We start from the raw sequence: 16,091 nt of genomic DNA on the forward strand, positions 1-16,091 counted from the left end.
GGTGGGTTCATAAATTCCAAACTGAATCTAATAATTTACTTGCATGGGCCAGTGACAGGGATGGCAATCCAGATGGGATAGTCATGGTAATTCAAAAATCAAAATCATTCAATAAATATAGCTCACTTCTGATTTTCAATCATGCTGCACGTCAGAGCTAGAAATTTCATATATCTCAATGTCAACGATTTCTACGTTTAGTCTCTGTAGCCATGAAATCTCAAGCTACTTCCATGTAAGTAATCAAACTTCTCAAATGGGTGATTTTAAGATAATGTCAACAAAATAGTTCAAATATTTGTAAAATATAATTAGATGGATTGGTGTCTATATTTGTGATTTCATACTCTTTCCCTCAGATGGTGTTTTTTGTGAGGTAATACTAGATTTATAGAAGGCAGTCTTAAAAGCTAGGTGAAAAGACTATCTATTAGAACTCATAACAGAGTTCTAATCTAGCCTAATTGTGACATTTAGAAATTCCATGGGTGGACCCACTTATAAATTAAAAGGGATGACATTACTAAAATTTCCTGAAGCCCTTTACTATAAAGTCATTTTATTTTCTGTCGAGCTAGGGACTGTCATCATTCTGAACCTGTTTTTATGCATTGCTATTTCTACTATATCAATTGTTTTGACCATTCTGTTAGATAGAGCAATTAATCATTTTAATAACAAAAATTAATCAGTTTGATTTGAATTACTTGGTTAATGTATTTGCAAGTGTTAGTTGCCAATGACTATAGTTTAGGTCAAAATGCTTGATTCATTACTTCTTAAAATAAGATGTAATGGAGGCTTCCTTGTAAAAGACAAAAATGCCAACTATAGGTAGGAAATTGACAGATGGTGTCAGGGAAAGCCTCCTACTGAGATCCTTACTCCTGCCCAGTAGGTCTGGCTTCATCAAGAAAAAGAATGTCAAAACCATTTCATTAAACAAAAGGAGCTGCCAGGACTTACCAAAGAAAAACAACAACAAAATCCCCCAAAAACAAAAATAAAAGAAAGTGAAATAAGGGTTACCCTTGCTAGACTGTGAGCTTCCTAAGGGCAGGGACCTTGTCTATTTTACTTATTGCTTTACCCCACGCATTGCACCAAAACAAAGCAGGTATTCAACAACTATCACATGGATAAATAAATGAATGAGTAAGAAATGATAACTGAGATTCAGACAAAACACAGAAAATCAGATCAAGGACAAACAAGATCCAGATCTGTCTGACAATCCGGGTCACAATCAGAGTCAGGCTGTGAGTCAACTGAGGAGCACTGAGTGAGAACAGGGGAAGGAGAGCACAGTGAGGAGCACTCACCAGGGGAGATCAAGTGATGCTATAAGGGCTTTAGGGAATTTATTGCCCTTGATGACTATTGTTCCATCTTCCTTGTAAATGACCCTTGCTTGGGGGTAGCCTCCCAAGATTAGTAGAAGAGAAAACACAAATGTTTCAGAGCCAAGTGAACTACATATAGGTTCAAGTTTGCTTGTTTATTAAGAGTGCATTGAGGGGTATCATTAGTTAACACCACACTGCATTCTAGAGGTAGAGTTTTTCAATATCAGACTGATAGTTGAGTATATGTTTGAGAGGAGCCATATCTTAGAAAAAAATAAATGTGTGCCAATAACTTCAGAAATGATTTCTTTTTTCTCACTTACCACCTTCCCCCAATTATTCCTGGTGTATCAAGGGAACTTTCCCATATAAAAGTCTCATCTTGACTTCTTTTAACTGTTTTTCTCTGAGGCTAAAATAGTTTTCTGCAGTGGTAATCAGACTCTCATAGTCATTGGCTGGTGCGAAAACATATTAGCGGTTGAGTCTGACTCTTAACCATTTCTGATAACAATACCAGAGAGTTTATGATTCTAATGTATGTTAAAACACCTTGGTATTCTGAAAAGAGACAAATGGTTCCAAAACAAATACAGCTGTTGCTGGCCTGAGAGTTCTATATTGATGCACTCTCTTCCCAAATTGTTGCTACTGATCATTATTTAGACATTAATAGTGCTTGATTTTGAGGGTATTTTATATCTGAAAAAAAGGGCCCCCCCCCCCCACCATTGCCTGGTCGTATGTAACTAAATTGATAACATAAGGGATATTGATCATTTAATTGTGAAATTTTTCAGAAGATCACCAGTGACCTCTAAACTCATTAGACACTTTTTTGCTTTGATCTCACTTGATTTCTTAGCAAGTTTAAACACAACTGACTGTTTCCTTCTTTTTGATTAGTTCTTTTACTTTCTTTGATCCTTCACACACCTGATTTTCCCCCCATCAAGCTGATCTCTCCTTGTTATTCTCCTTGATGATTCTTTTCCTTCAGTTAAACTTCTACATGCTGAGTGTACCAGGTCACAGGTAATCTCTCCCTTCATACCTCTTCTTTCCCCTTTCTGGAAATTTGTCCATTCATGTAGTAGAATGGTTTTAAATACCAGCCCGGTGATTGCCCCCTTGTGTCTTCAGCTCTGATTTCCTAATTAGACTGTAAACTCACTTAGCCTATTGCTTATTTGACTTATTCTCTTAGATATCCACTAGGCATCTCAAATTTGATTTAGCTGAAACACACTTCTTTATTTCCCACTTTCAAATCTCTTCTTTGTCCAGGTTTATTTTCCCTTTTAAAAATGTATTGTTATTGGTATTATTTGATAAATGGCACCACTGTGCATTCATTTGACCAAGCCCGATATGAGAATCATCATTTTCCTTCCCTCCATGTCTGATCAATCAGGAAATTCTGCCAGCCCTGCCTCTAAAATAAGTCTACTTTCCTCCTGTTTCACTCTTATGACCTTAGTCTAAGTTATCATCATTTCTTGCATGGATTATTGCAATAACCTCCTGGTTCAACTCCTAACCTTTCTCTCCTTGCCCTTTCATTCTGCATGGAACAGCAGCCAGAGTAATATCTTAAATAATGTAAATCAGACATTGTCAGTCTCCTCCTAAAATTGCCCTGATGGCTTTTCATTTTATTTGAAATAAAATACAAACTCTTCTCATGATCTATTTATCCCTATATGATCTGTGTCTGCTCACCTGATTTTGACTGCTTTAAATTCTACTTACAACACTGTTCATCAAGGTCTAGTTATCCATCTCCTTCTGTTCCTTAAATGAACTTTGCATTTCTGCATGTATTGTTAGCTATATGTACTGTTACCTACATATATTATTTTACTTACTTACTTCTATCTATTTGTTTATTGTCTCTCATTTGAAGTATTCATAAGAGCAAAACCTTTTCTCTCTTACTCACACATTCGATTCAGGAAAAACAAGAGAGCTGGCCCAAAACACTGTCTCCACTACTTTTAAAATGGCACACCATTAGTGCTTTTAGTTACTAACTGCTTTAAACATTGCAGGTAAAACTGCAATTAGAGCTAGAAAAATTACCCAGAGGACTGACAGGATAAGTATATAATGTTTAAAACTAGTCTCATTACTTTCGTGACAAAAGCATGTCCTTGCTTCACTGTCACCATGCTCGGAATTACACTATTGATAAATATAACAATATTGTGATTGGGATGCAGTACAGGAGGGGGACAGCGAGGTGATGAAACATTAAGTTTTAGGGGTTAGTATGTTTTATAAATATTTAGTTGAGGATATCTTTTTTTAAAAAGACAAGGAGTCAATGACAACAGTAAGCTCTGAAGTGATAAGGTGAAGAACAGAGGTAGGGTTTTTGTTTGTTTGTTTTTTTTAAAGGGAGGGAGAATCGGATCGCCAGTCTACGTCCAATGCAGGATACAGCATGCTTGGGGCTGGTACACAGGGATGACCCAGAGAGATGTTATGGGGAGGGAGGTGGGAGGGGGTTTCATGTTTGGGAACGCATGTACACCCGTGGTGGATTCACGTCAATGTATGGCAAAACCAATACAGAATTGTAAAGTAAAATAAAGTAAAAATAGAAATTAAAAAAAAAAAAAAACAAAGGGAGGGAGAGTGCAGAAAAAAAAGGGTGGGAGAGTAATGCTGGTAAGTTTTGCTTACATCATATTTTTAAAATCTACATGCATCTATGCAATTATGAGATAGTATTTATTTATAAGCAGTCTTTGCTGCCTATATTTTGTTTAAAATAACAGTGTCATATTTGGCCATTGAATCATATAAGGTTTCCAATCATTTTCTTTTATTTATTTGTCTGCAGTGGATCTTAGTTGTGGCACACAGGGTCTTTTGTTGCATCATGCGAATCTTTAGTTGCAGAGCATACACCTCTAGTTGTGGTGTGGGGGCTCAGTAGTCACCACGCAAGGGCCCAGTTGCTCTGAAGCATGTGGGAACTCAGCTTCCTGACCAGGGAGTGAACCCATGTACTCCACACTGCAAAGCGGATTTTTAAACATCATGGTGGTCCTAAATGTTTTAATTATTTTCTGATCATAAAAGCATACATTTGATATTCCCATTAACAAGATATTGATTCTTTTTGGTGACAAAATGCCATCTCTTTAAAACTTTAATTTATAATGTACTATAAAATAGTATAACTGCTATTGTGCCCATGGATTCTGTGCCATTGTTACATATAAAACTAGTTTTCAGAATTTTGCCTTGATTTATTTTAATTAAAGATGCTGTCATGCAATAATTGCTTCAGAATTTGATTAATCCCTATTCACTTATATCTTTAAGGATATTCCATTTTTGCTTGTAAGTTGTCATTTTGAATAAGGTAGATTTAACAGAAACTTTGTGCTCTGACACTCTGTAGTTCCGGAGTGATCTTGACCTTATTCTTTAGTCAGAACTTGATCATTGGCATCACTGTGGTCAATAGGATCTCTGCATTGCTATATCCATTGGCAGTCTCAGGCCTCAAAATTCTGAATTTCTTAGCAGCTTTTGTTTGACTCAGTAGAACATGCCATCTTAAAATTCTTTTCTTGGCTTTTGAACTTCTTTGTGTCTCCTATAGTTTCTTTGGCCATATCCTCTTTCTTTCTTCTGTTCCAAATGGTGAGAGACCATAGGGCTCAATCCTCAGACATCTGTATCGATACTCAATGATCTTGGCTCAGTTCAGTTCAGTTCAGTCGCTCACTAGTGTCTGACTCTTTGTGACCCCATGAATCGCAGCATGCCAGGCCTCCCTGTCCATCACCAACTCCCAGAGTTCACTCAGACTCATGTCCATAGAGTCCGTGATGCCATCCAGCCATCTCATCCTCTGTCGTCCTCTTCTCCTCCTGCCCCCAATCTCTCCCAGCATCAGAGTCTTTTCCAATGAGTCAAATCTTCACGTGAGGTGGCCAAAGTACTGGAGATTCAGCTTTAGCATCATTCCTTCCAAAGAAATGCCAGGGTTGATCTCCTTCAGAATGGACTGGTTGGATCTCCTTGCAGTCCAAGAGACCCTGAAGAGTCTTCTCCAACACCACAGTTCAAACGCATAAATTCTTCGGCACTCAGCCTTCTTCACAGTCCAACTTTCACATCCATACGTGACCACAGGAAAAACCATAGCCTTGACTAGATGGACCTTAGTCAGGAAAGTAATGTCTCTGCTTTTGAATATACTATCTAGGTTGGTTATGACTTTTTTTCCAAGGAGTAAGTATCTTTTAATTTCATGGCTGCAATCATCATCTGCAGTGATTTTGGAGCCCCCCAAAATAAAGTCTGACAGTGTTTCTACTGTTTCCCCATCTATTTCCCATGAAGTGATGGGACCAGATGCCATGATCTTAGTTTTCTGAATGTTGAGCTTTTAGCCAAGTTTTTCACTCTCCAGTTTCACTTTCATCAAGAGGCTTTATAGTTCCTCTTCACTTTCTGCCATAAAGGTGGTGTCATCTGCATATCTGAGATTATTGATATTTCTCCTGGCAATCTTGATTGCAGCTTGTGTTTCTTCTAGTCCAGCGTTTCTCATGATGTACTCTGCATATAAGTTAAATAAGCAGGGGGACAATATACAGCCTTGACGTACTCCTTTTCCTATTTGGAACCAGTCTGTTGTTCCATGTCCAGTTCTAACTGTTGCTTCCTGACCTGCATACAGATTTCTCAAAGAGGCAGGTTAGGTGGTCTGGTATTCCCATCTCTTTCACAATTTTCCACAGTTTATTGTGATCCACACAGTCAAAGGCTTTGGCATAGTCAATAAAGCAGAAATAGATGTTTTTCTGGAACTCTCTTGCTGTTTCCATGATCCAGCAGATGCTGGCAATTTGATCTCTGGTTCCTCTGCCTTTTCTAAAACCAGCTTACACATCAGGGAGTTCACAGTTCATGTATTGCTAAAGCCTGGCTTGGAGAATTTTGAGCATTACTTTACTAGCATGTGAGATGAGTGCAATTGTGCGGTAGTTTGAGCATTCTTTTAAATTGCCTTTCTTTGGAATTGGAATGAAAACTGACCTTTTCCAGTCCTGTGGCCACTGCTGAGTTTTCCAAACTTGCTGGCATATTGAGTGCAGCACTTTTTCAGCATCATCTTTCAGGATTTGAAACAGCTCCATTGGAATTCCATCACCTCCACTAGCTTTGTTCATAGTTATGCTTTCTAAGGCCCACTTGACTTCACATTCCAAGATGTCTGGCTCTAGATCAGTGATCACATCATCATGATTATCTGGGTCGTGAAGATGTTTTTTGTACAGTTCTTCTGTGTATTCTTGCCACCTCTTCTTAATATAGTCTGCTTCTGTTAGGTCCAGAGCAGTTCTGTCCTTTACTGAGCCCGTCTTTGCATAAAATGTTCCCTTGGTATCTCTAATTTTCTTGAAGAGATCTCTAGTCTTTGCCATTCTGTTGTTTTCCTCTATTTCTTTGCATTGATCACTGAAGAAGGCTTTCTTATCTCTTCTTGCTATTCTTTGGAAGTCTGCATTCAGATGCTTATATCTTTCCTTTTCTCCTTTGCTTTTCACCTCTCTTCTTTTCACAGCTATTTGTAAGGCCTCCCCAGAAAGCCATTTTGCTTTCTTTCATTTCTTTTCCATGGGGATGGTCTTGATTCCTGTCTCCTGTACAATGTTATGAACCTCATTCCATAGTTCATCAGGCACTCTGTCTATCAGATCTAGACCCTTAAATCTATTACTCACTTCCACTGTATAATCATAAAGGATTTGATTGAGGTCATACCTGAATGGTCTAGTGGTTTTCCCTACTTTCTTCAATTTAAGTCTGAATTTGGCAATAAGGAGTTCTTGATCTGAGCCACAGTCAGCTCCTGGTCTTGTTTTTGTTGACTGTATAGAGCTTCTCCATCTTTGGCTGCAAAGAATATAATCAATCTGATTTCAGTGTTGACCATCTGGTGATGTCCATGTGTAGAGTCTTCTCTTGTGTTGTTGGAAGAGGGTGTTTGCTCTGACCAGTGCATTTTCTTGGCAAAACTCTATTAGTCTTTGCCCTGCTTCATTCTGCATTCCAAGGCCAAATTTGCCTGTTACTCCAGGTGTTTCTTGACTTCCTACTTTTGCATTCCAGTCCCCTGTAATGAAAAGGACATCTTTTTGGGTGTTAGTTCTAAAAGATCTTGTAGCTCTTCATAAAACCGTTCAACTTTGGTTTCTTCAGCGTTACTGGTTGGGACATAGACTTGGATAACTGTGATATTGAATGGTTTGCCTTGGAGATGAACAGAGATCATTCTGTAGTTTTTGAGATAGCATCCAAGTACTGCATTTCAGACTCTTTTGTTGACCATGATGTCTACTCCATCTCTTCTGAGGGATTCCTGCCCGCAGTCATAGATATAATGGTCATCTGAGTTAAATTCCCCATTCCAGTCCATTTTAGTTTGCTGATTCCTAGAATGTCAACATTCACCCGTGCCATCTCTTGTTTGACCACTTCCAATTTGCCTTGATTCATGGACCTGGCATTCCAGGTTCCTATGCAGTATTGCTCTTTACAGCATCAGATCTTGCTTCTCTCATCAGTCACATCCACAACTGGGTATTGTTTTTGCTTTGGCTCCATCCCTTCATTCTTTCTGGAGTTATTTCTCCACTGATCTCCAGTAGCATATTGGGAACCTAATGACCTGGAGAGTTCCTCTTTTGGTATCTTATCATTTTGCCATTTCTTATTGTTCCTACTGTCTCCGGGAGGAGACACCCTGCGTCCAAGATCAGGGGTGGCCAAGAGAAGCCACCTCGCGCCCGAGGCCAGGGGTGGTGACCTTGAGGAGCCACCCCGAGCACAAGGCCAGGGGCGGCAGCTGGGAGGAGCCACGCATGCCCAAGGCCAGGGCCGGCGGCTGGGAGGAGCAACCCGAGGAATGGTGGCTGCACAGGAGGGCCTAGAGGAGCTATCCCACGTTGAAGGTCAGGAACGGTGGTGGTAAGGAGATTCCCCTCGTCCAAGGTAAGGAACAGCGGCTGTGCTTTGCTGGAACAGCCGTGAAGAGATACCCCACGCCAAGGTAAGAGGAACCCAAGTAAGATGGTAAGTGTTGCAAGAGGGCATCAGAGGGCAGACACACTGAAACCATACTCACAGAAAACTAGTCAATCTAATCACACTAGGACCACAGCCTTGTCTAACTCAATGAAACCAAGCCATGCCTGTGGGGCAACCCAAGATGGGCAGGTCATTGTGGAGAGGTCTGACAGAATGTGGTCCAATGGAGAAGGGAATGGCAAGCCACTTCAGTATTCTTGCCTTGAGAACCCCATGAACAGTGTGAAAAGGCAAAATGATAGGATACCAAAAGAGGAACTCCTCGGGTCAGTAGGTGCCCAATATGCTACAGGAGATCTTGGCTAGCACATGTATAAAAACCATTAATATACTGATGAATCCTCAGAGTGATAGCTCTATCTCTAAACTTTCTCTTAAAACAAGACTTAATTGATAAGTTTTTTTGAAATAAAAATGTTTATAAAATTTATCATATCAAACCCAGAATCTTTAATATCTTTTTTTCTCTAAAATATGCTCTTCTCCATGACTTCCTTATGTATGTGAGTGATTTGTCATTCACCCAGTTTCTTGGGTCAGATAGCTCTGGAATTACCTTTGACTTCTCTCTTTTTCATAGTTCACATCCAATTCATAATCAAATCTTGTCACACTTCCACTCAAAATATATCTTAAAAGGTCATGTTTCATCGATTCCATTGCTACTGTTCTAGTTAAAAGCAAAGTCATCATCCACTAGGTTGGAAGGACTGTTTTTCCACTCATCTCCTGAGGTCTTCTCTAGAGTCTATTCTTTACCCTCTAGACCAAGAGACCCTTTTAAAATATGAGTAAGATCCTGACTTGACTTTCTTTGTTCATAATCCTTTCATGGGTTTTCCTTATACTGAAGATAAAATCTAAAGTCCCTGTGGTTCCCAAGACTGACTCCACCTAACCTGTTCTTGTCTGGGCCATTTTTCTTCATCACGCTCCCACTCTCCCTATTGTTCACTGCTATCTCACCAATACTACTCCTGTTCTGTTCTTTGAACAAGGTCAGGATGCTTTTAAGTAAGAGTCTTTGAGTTTGCTATTTTCTCTGCCCCCCCCACCCCATATCTCTCATATGATCATGTCAAATGTCACAACCTCAGGAACTGTGATTCTTCAAACCTCTATAGTCAACAGAGTCAATGCTACCTTCTTGAGCAGTTCATTTAGCACAGTATACACCAGCAACTGAAATTATACTACATATTTATTTGCTAGCTTCTTTATTGTTTGCGTTCCCTACTATACCATAAGCTTCATGAAGATAGGGACTTCAAATTTCTCATTGTTTTATCCCTAGCATCTATCTGAGTGTCTGTTAATTAGTATGCCTCCAATAAATATTTGTTGAATGCATGGTGACATATATTTATAAAGAGAAGGATTGTGCACAAATCTAGATCTTATGTGATCTCTGGAGAAGCTGTTATTACAGGTGAATCACGGTGGGGATATGAAAAAGCCGAAAGTGAAAATCACTCAGTCATGTCCAACTCTTTGCAACCTGATGGACACATGGAGTCCATGGAATTCTCCAAGCCAGAATACTGGAGTGGGTAGCGTTTCCCTTCTCCAGGAGATCTTCCCAACCCAGGGATCGAACACAGGTCTCCCACATTGCAGGTAGATTCTTTGCCAGCTGAGCCACAAGGGAAGCCCAAGAATATTTGAGTGGGTAGCCTACCCCTCCTGCAACATATCTTTCCAACCCAGAAATTGAACCAGGGTCCCCTGCACTGCAGGCGGATTCTTAACCAACTGAGCTATCAGGGAAGCACTGATAATAGCTATTATTACAGGTGAATCACGGTGGGAGTATGAATGTCACACCATTAGTACAGACAAGGGAAAAAAGTTGAAGATTTGGCTGTGTGAGAGCAGCACCACTTTGAGATGTAAAAGCCTGAATCCTCACTGTTCTGAACAACAGAATACACTGTGACTTGCTGTAAGTATGTAGACCAGATGTTCTGATTCAGTGTTCTAGTTGGACCTATGCTTGTGTAGTGGTTTTAGATTGGGTTCCATAGAAGCAGACCCTGAGATAGTGATTTGATCATTGAGATTTATTGAGAAGGCTTGCAGGTAAATATCTATAAGGAAGGGAGAAGAGGACAGGGAAAGAGAGGGAACTGAGCATGAATGGGGTCCCAGATAATCTAGCCTTGGTCTGATGTGCATGACAAAGGCTCCGGATAATAACATGCACCATTAAGTTGTTTCCTCCTTGAATCAAGGGACGAGTTTCAACCAGTGTAATTGACCTAGGGTTGCCCGATTATGAGGAAGGTATCTTTTCAGGTAATAACAGTGTAGGACAGTTCTCAGTATACAGCCAATCTTCTCAGCAGTTGGGGGATGTTGCCCTGGCCCAGTGAAGGGGAACTGGGCAGGCCACTCCCATGTCTTCTGCTGCTGCAGCTAAGTCACTTCAGTCGTGTTCAACTCTGTGTTACCCCATAGACGGCAGCCCACCAGGCTCCCCCATCCCTGGGATTCTCCAGGCAAGAATACTGGAGTGGGTTGCCATTTCCTTTTCCAATGCATGAAAGTGAAAAGTGAAAGGGAATTCTCTCAGTCGTGTCCGAAGGGGAATTCTCTCAGTCGTGTCCAACTCTTCGCGACCCCATGGACAGCAGCCTACCAGGCTCCTCTGTCCATGGGATTTTCCAGGCAAGAGTACTGGAGTGGGGTGCCATTGCCTTCTCCCATGTCTTCTACAGAGGGACAAAAAGGGGTTGACTATGGATGTGAGAGTTGGACTGTGAAGAAGGCTGAGCGCCGAAGAATTGATGCTTTTGAACTGTGGTATTTGAGAAGACTATTGAGAGTCCCTTGGACTGCAAGGAGATCCAACCAGTCCATTCTGAAGGAGATTAACCCTGGGATTTCTTTGGAAGGACTGATGCTAAAGCTGAAACTCCAGTACTTTGGCCACCTCATGCGAAGAGTTGACTCATTGGAAAAGACTATTGATGCTGGGAGGGATTGGGGGCAGGAGGAGAAGGGGTGACCGAGGATGAGATGGCTGGATGGCATCACTCATTCGATGGATGTGAATCTGAGTGAACTCCAGGAGTTGGTGATGGACAGGGAGGCCTGGCATGCTGCGATTCATGGGGTCGTAAAGAGTTGGACACGACTGAGTGACTGAACTGAATTGAACTGAACTGATAAAGCATAGATATTCACTCATTCAACAAATATTTATTGTATTCACAGTCCTGAGATTCACTGGTAAACAGACATGGTCCCTGCAGTGTGGATAGTGAGAAAAAGAGATTTTAATAAATCAAACATGTGATCCTGGTATGATACATATTGAATTATTGCCAAATAATAAATTAAAGCAAAATTATAGAAATAAATCCACGATACTTATAAGTAATGTTTTTCTATAAATGTCCTTTGCTGTAACTCTTAGTAAGATTGTATAAACTCCCAATCACAGTAATCTTTATCAAAAGCTGGTTCTATATTAATCAAATAGCTCTTAGGCATTATTTGAAAACACAAATAGAGTAAAGAAAGATTATATTTAGCCTGAAAACTATGGTATACAAGTCCTATATTACATCATTGTTCAAAAGTCAAGATGATTTTCTTTAAGTGTGAGTTTAAACACAGGAAAAGTAAACATTAAAAGTTTAAAGACAGTTAAGATCTTGGATTAGATGTTACTTTTTTGCATTTTATAAGTTACCCCTCTAATCCTATGCCTCACTGGCAAAGGGAAGAATAAGAACAGGATGAAAGTGTGGGATCTTGTTTTTGTGGCATTCTCCAGTTCACAAACTGCCCGCAGACCTTGAGTCCATGTGGAGGCTAGAATTTTAGTGAAGTCAATGAATTGTTATAAAATGTTCACTGTTATAAGGCTGGCATAACTATGTTTAAAAACAACACAATTGGAAGGGCAAAAAGCCATTTGAGTAAATAGGTACAGGTTACCAAGTTTCAAGCAAATTTAAGTAGTTAGTATAGGAGATAAGATGTGCCACGAACAGTATAGTAGGAAAACTTGTTTCATACATTAAATTATGGGACAGAAATATACAAGAATATTTTTAACCACAAATACACAATAATTTTTTTAACCAGAATTGGATACCGGTAAATAGCAGCTGGTAGGTCCTGGTTTTTATCTTAAGGTCTATCTATTTTCATTTTTCAAAAACCTTTGTCTGATGCTGTGGAAACTACTATCCTGAAAAATAAGCCAGCTAATGAGCAGTATAATATATGTCAGTAAAATAGTATATTTCTTATTTTCCATAGAGTAAAATTTCAAAGGAATGTAATCTTGTTAAAGTGTCACCAAACCATCTCTTCAGGAGAAAACAATGGCAACAGAAATAATAAGGGTTATTTTCAAGAATTCTATTCATACCTCAAATCCCTGTGGTCTTCCTAGACTCTCTTTAATATGTTTCCATGCAACAAGAATCTCTGACACAGATACACTTGTAGCCTTGACATCTGTGGGAGCAGCAGTGGGTTCTGTATGAAGGAAAATGGAAATAATAAACCACAGGGGTAACAAGTTATGCCTACCAAATCATTGTACCTGAACATGACAGGTGTTGCTTCCTTCTCCCTGATTTTTTAAATGAAGGGCTCTGGTGATTATGAAAAACACAACAAGATAAAAAGATGATCTTTTTGGATTTCTCCGAGGTCACGTCTCATCAGTACCTTACCAATGACAAATAAATCTAGGAAGATAAGAGAAGAAGATCTTTATCCTTGGATTAACTAGGATGTTTCTGAAGAAGTTAAATTGTCTGACTTAAATTGTCTGCCAGACTAGCATAATGATCGAAAGAATGGACTAGGAGTCAGGCTTGGCTTTTTTGCTTGCTAAGGTGGTTTTTTGCCTTCCGGAAAATTATTTACCTTCAGGCAAGTTACTTTACTTCTTCCTGAGCTCTAGTCCCATCATCTGTCATCAGGCATATTGAGAATACTCAGCTCGTAGGTTTTTAAGGTTAATTTTAATTGGAATAATACATATAAACTCTTTAGCATAGTTCTTGGCACTTAACACATCTATTCAGAAAATATTACCTATTTTACCTTTTACCTTGTGAAGGCACAAACAGGATCTAAGTTTCATTTGATTTCTTTTGTTGTTGTTTCAACCACAAAGCCACATTTCCATGATTGTGTAAAGAATGTGTTATGAATCATGATATTTAAAAGACATGCATTGACTTTTAAGACTGGTATGGGCTGAAAAGGAAAGTCCCTGGAGGTCTCGGTGCTGTTGCTCTAAACCACCTTTTCATTTGTGTCTGTGTTCAGTGACCTTTTGTACTGTTTTAGTTTTTGCTTTTTTTTTTTTAATACATCATGTCTGACTGGCATCCATCAAGGGGTGCACTTTATTTGAGGTTGTACTGTATGTGAGGAACAAAATATTTTCAGCTTTGACACTGCTGAATCATAAATACTGTGTGACAAACACACGTTAAAAGAAATGGCAGAATAAAGGCCATACATTAGTTCAACCAATCTGTACACAGTCGCTGTCAAAAACTCCTACCCCATGAAAATTGTAGAGACTTTGATTTTAACCCCATATCACTGCCAAAATTTCAGATGAAGCTTATCATTGCTAAGACTTCAGATGAATCTATTTAGATTCAATCAACCAGATGGCAAAGGCAGAGTTCTAAATAAGATTTTTATGTTTTAGACATATAAAGACATAGCCATTTGCTGAGAATATTTCACTTTCTGATGGGAGGTGGCCACATGCCCACCTGGAGAGCCTTCATATATTATTAACTGAAAAAATAAAAATAAAAAACATCTGCCCTTGTTACTATAAAATAAGTCCACAAAAGACTTTTTCAAAGTTTGTACTAAGCAATGGTTTGTCTTTTGGTAAAGCTTTAATTAAAATTACATATTATATTTGCATTAATTCAAAGTACTTTGATAAATTCACATTAATCTTTTCACAGAAGCTGACATTAGTTTCTGCCATGGTATAATTTGCAATATCTCATTCTGTCCTTTAAATATCTTTTATTTTATTTTGCTAAGTGGTTTCCCACATCCCACTTCCCAACTGTATATTATTTGTGCATTTACCATTAACAATAACAACAACAACAAAAACTATGGGAAAAGCTTCTAATTTTGTTCTATTCTAGAATTCTTATCAGCAAACTTGCAACAATTTTTTCATTGCTATTTAATAAGAGCTAAAATTCTTGATTTTGCAAGTAAATGAAAGGAAATGCTCATGTTCTTAAGTGTGTATAATCTGATCTCCTGGATTTGGGATATGATTTATTTCAAAGAAAGCCACTCTTTAAATATCATTTGTTATTTAGAAGGAGTTTTGCTTATCTTTTCAGTGAATGCACTGCAGAGATTTGTATGCCAAATGCCTTTTTCAACTTTTTTTTTTAATTGAGGTAATTATATCTTTGCCAAAGATGATTGCAGGGGGATAAATAATTTCAGAAGCACAAAATATGTGGTTGCATTTCTATCTCTACCTTTAGAGAAAGAAATTTCTCTCTCAGCTTTCTGTAGCACAATACAAGTTTAAGTACTTTTAAAAATAGAATGATGGAAGTTTTTAAAAATATTCAGAAAATTATTTCCCAAACTAGCACCCTAATTTCTGTTTAAAAACTCTAAGGTTTTTAAATCAATGTCAGACATTAAAAGACATTCCACAGTTGCACTCACAGAGGCTAAATATTATGAAATATTAGAAAGTCACTTGGATCAATGATCACATCTAATTAAATGAGGGTCAATGAAATAAGAATTGAACAGTAAATTTTTACTTGTTTCACTTTCTAGATATAAATAATATCAAACATTGGGGCTTCCCTGATAGCTCTTGTAATGCAGGAAACCCTGGTTCGATTCCTGGGTTTGGAAGACCCACTGGAGAAGGGATAGGCAAATCACTCCAGTATTGTTGGGCTTCCTTTGTGGCTCAACTGGTAAAGAATCCACCTGCAATGTGGGACACCTGGTTTTGATTCCCTGGAGAAGGGAAAGGCTACCCACTCCAGTATTCTGGCCAGTATCAAACATAACCTTGTTGACCTGCATTGAAAATTTAAGCATGTAAAAAGGTGACCTCATTCAATTTACTCCCAAAAGTTTCAATTTGCACCATTTATTAGTCAGTGAACATTTTCATTTGTATCAAAAAGTTTGTCTGCAGACAAGGTGAATGGATAAAGAAGTAGTGGTACATATAAAAGAGAATGAATTTGAGTCAGTTCCGTTGAGGTGGATGAACCTAGAGCCTGTTGTACAGAGTGAAGTATGTCAGAAAGAGAAAAACAAATATCATATATTAGCACATATATGTGGAATCTAGAAAAATGGTACTGACGAACCTATTTGCAGGGCAGGAATAGAGACACAGATGTAGAGAATGAACTTGTGAACACAGCAGGGGCAGGAGAAGGTGGGACTTCCTGAGACAGTAGCATTGAAAGATACATATTACCATCTATCAGATAGTTAGTGGGAAGTTGCCATATAACACAAGGAGCTCAGATTGGTACTCTGTGACAATCTATAGGAGTAAGACGAGGGGCTGGGAGGGAGGCTCAAAAGCAGGGGATGTGTGTATATGTGTAGCTTATGCAT

The 16,091-nt window shown here is 38.8% G+C and overlaps 1 protein-coding gene across 1 annotated transcript in view; it reads right to left on the reverse strand.

Annotated features, from left to right (window-relative positions):
* CNTN5 (contactin 5) overlaps nt 1-16,091 on the reverse strand; it is a 1,662,845-nt gene that overhangs the window by 41,274 nt on the left and 1,605,480 nt on the right. Inside the window, exon 21 of the mRNA XM_027979105.3 lies at nt 12,850-12,959. Coding sequence (XP_027834906.2) covers nt 12,850-12,959 — 110 coding nt within the window. The remainder of the gene's footprint in view (nt 1-12,849; nt 12,960-16,091) is intronic.

The sequence above is a fragment of the Ovis aries genome, chromosome 15 (assembly GCF_016772045.2).
Source record: "Ovis aries strain OAR_USU_Benz2616 breed Rambouillet chromosome 15, ARS-UI_Ramb_v3.0, whole genome shotgun sequence".
In the NCBI taxonomy this organism is placed as follows: Eukaryota; Metazoa; Chordata; class Mammalia; order Artiodactyla; family Bovidae; genus Ovis; species Ovis aries.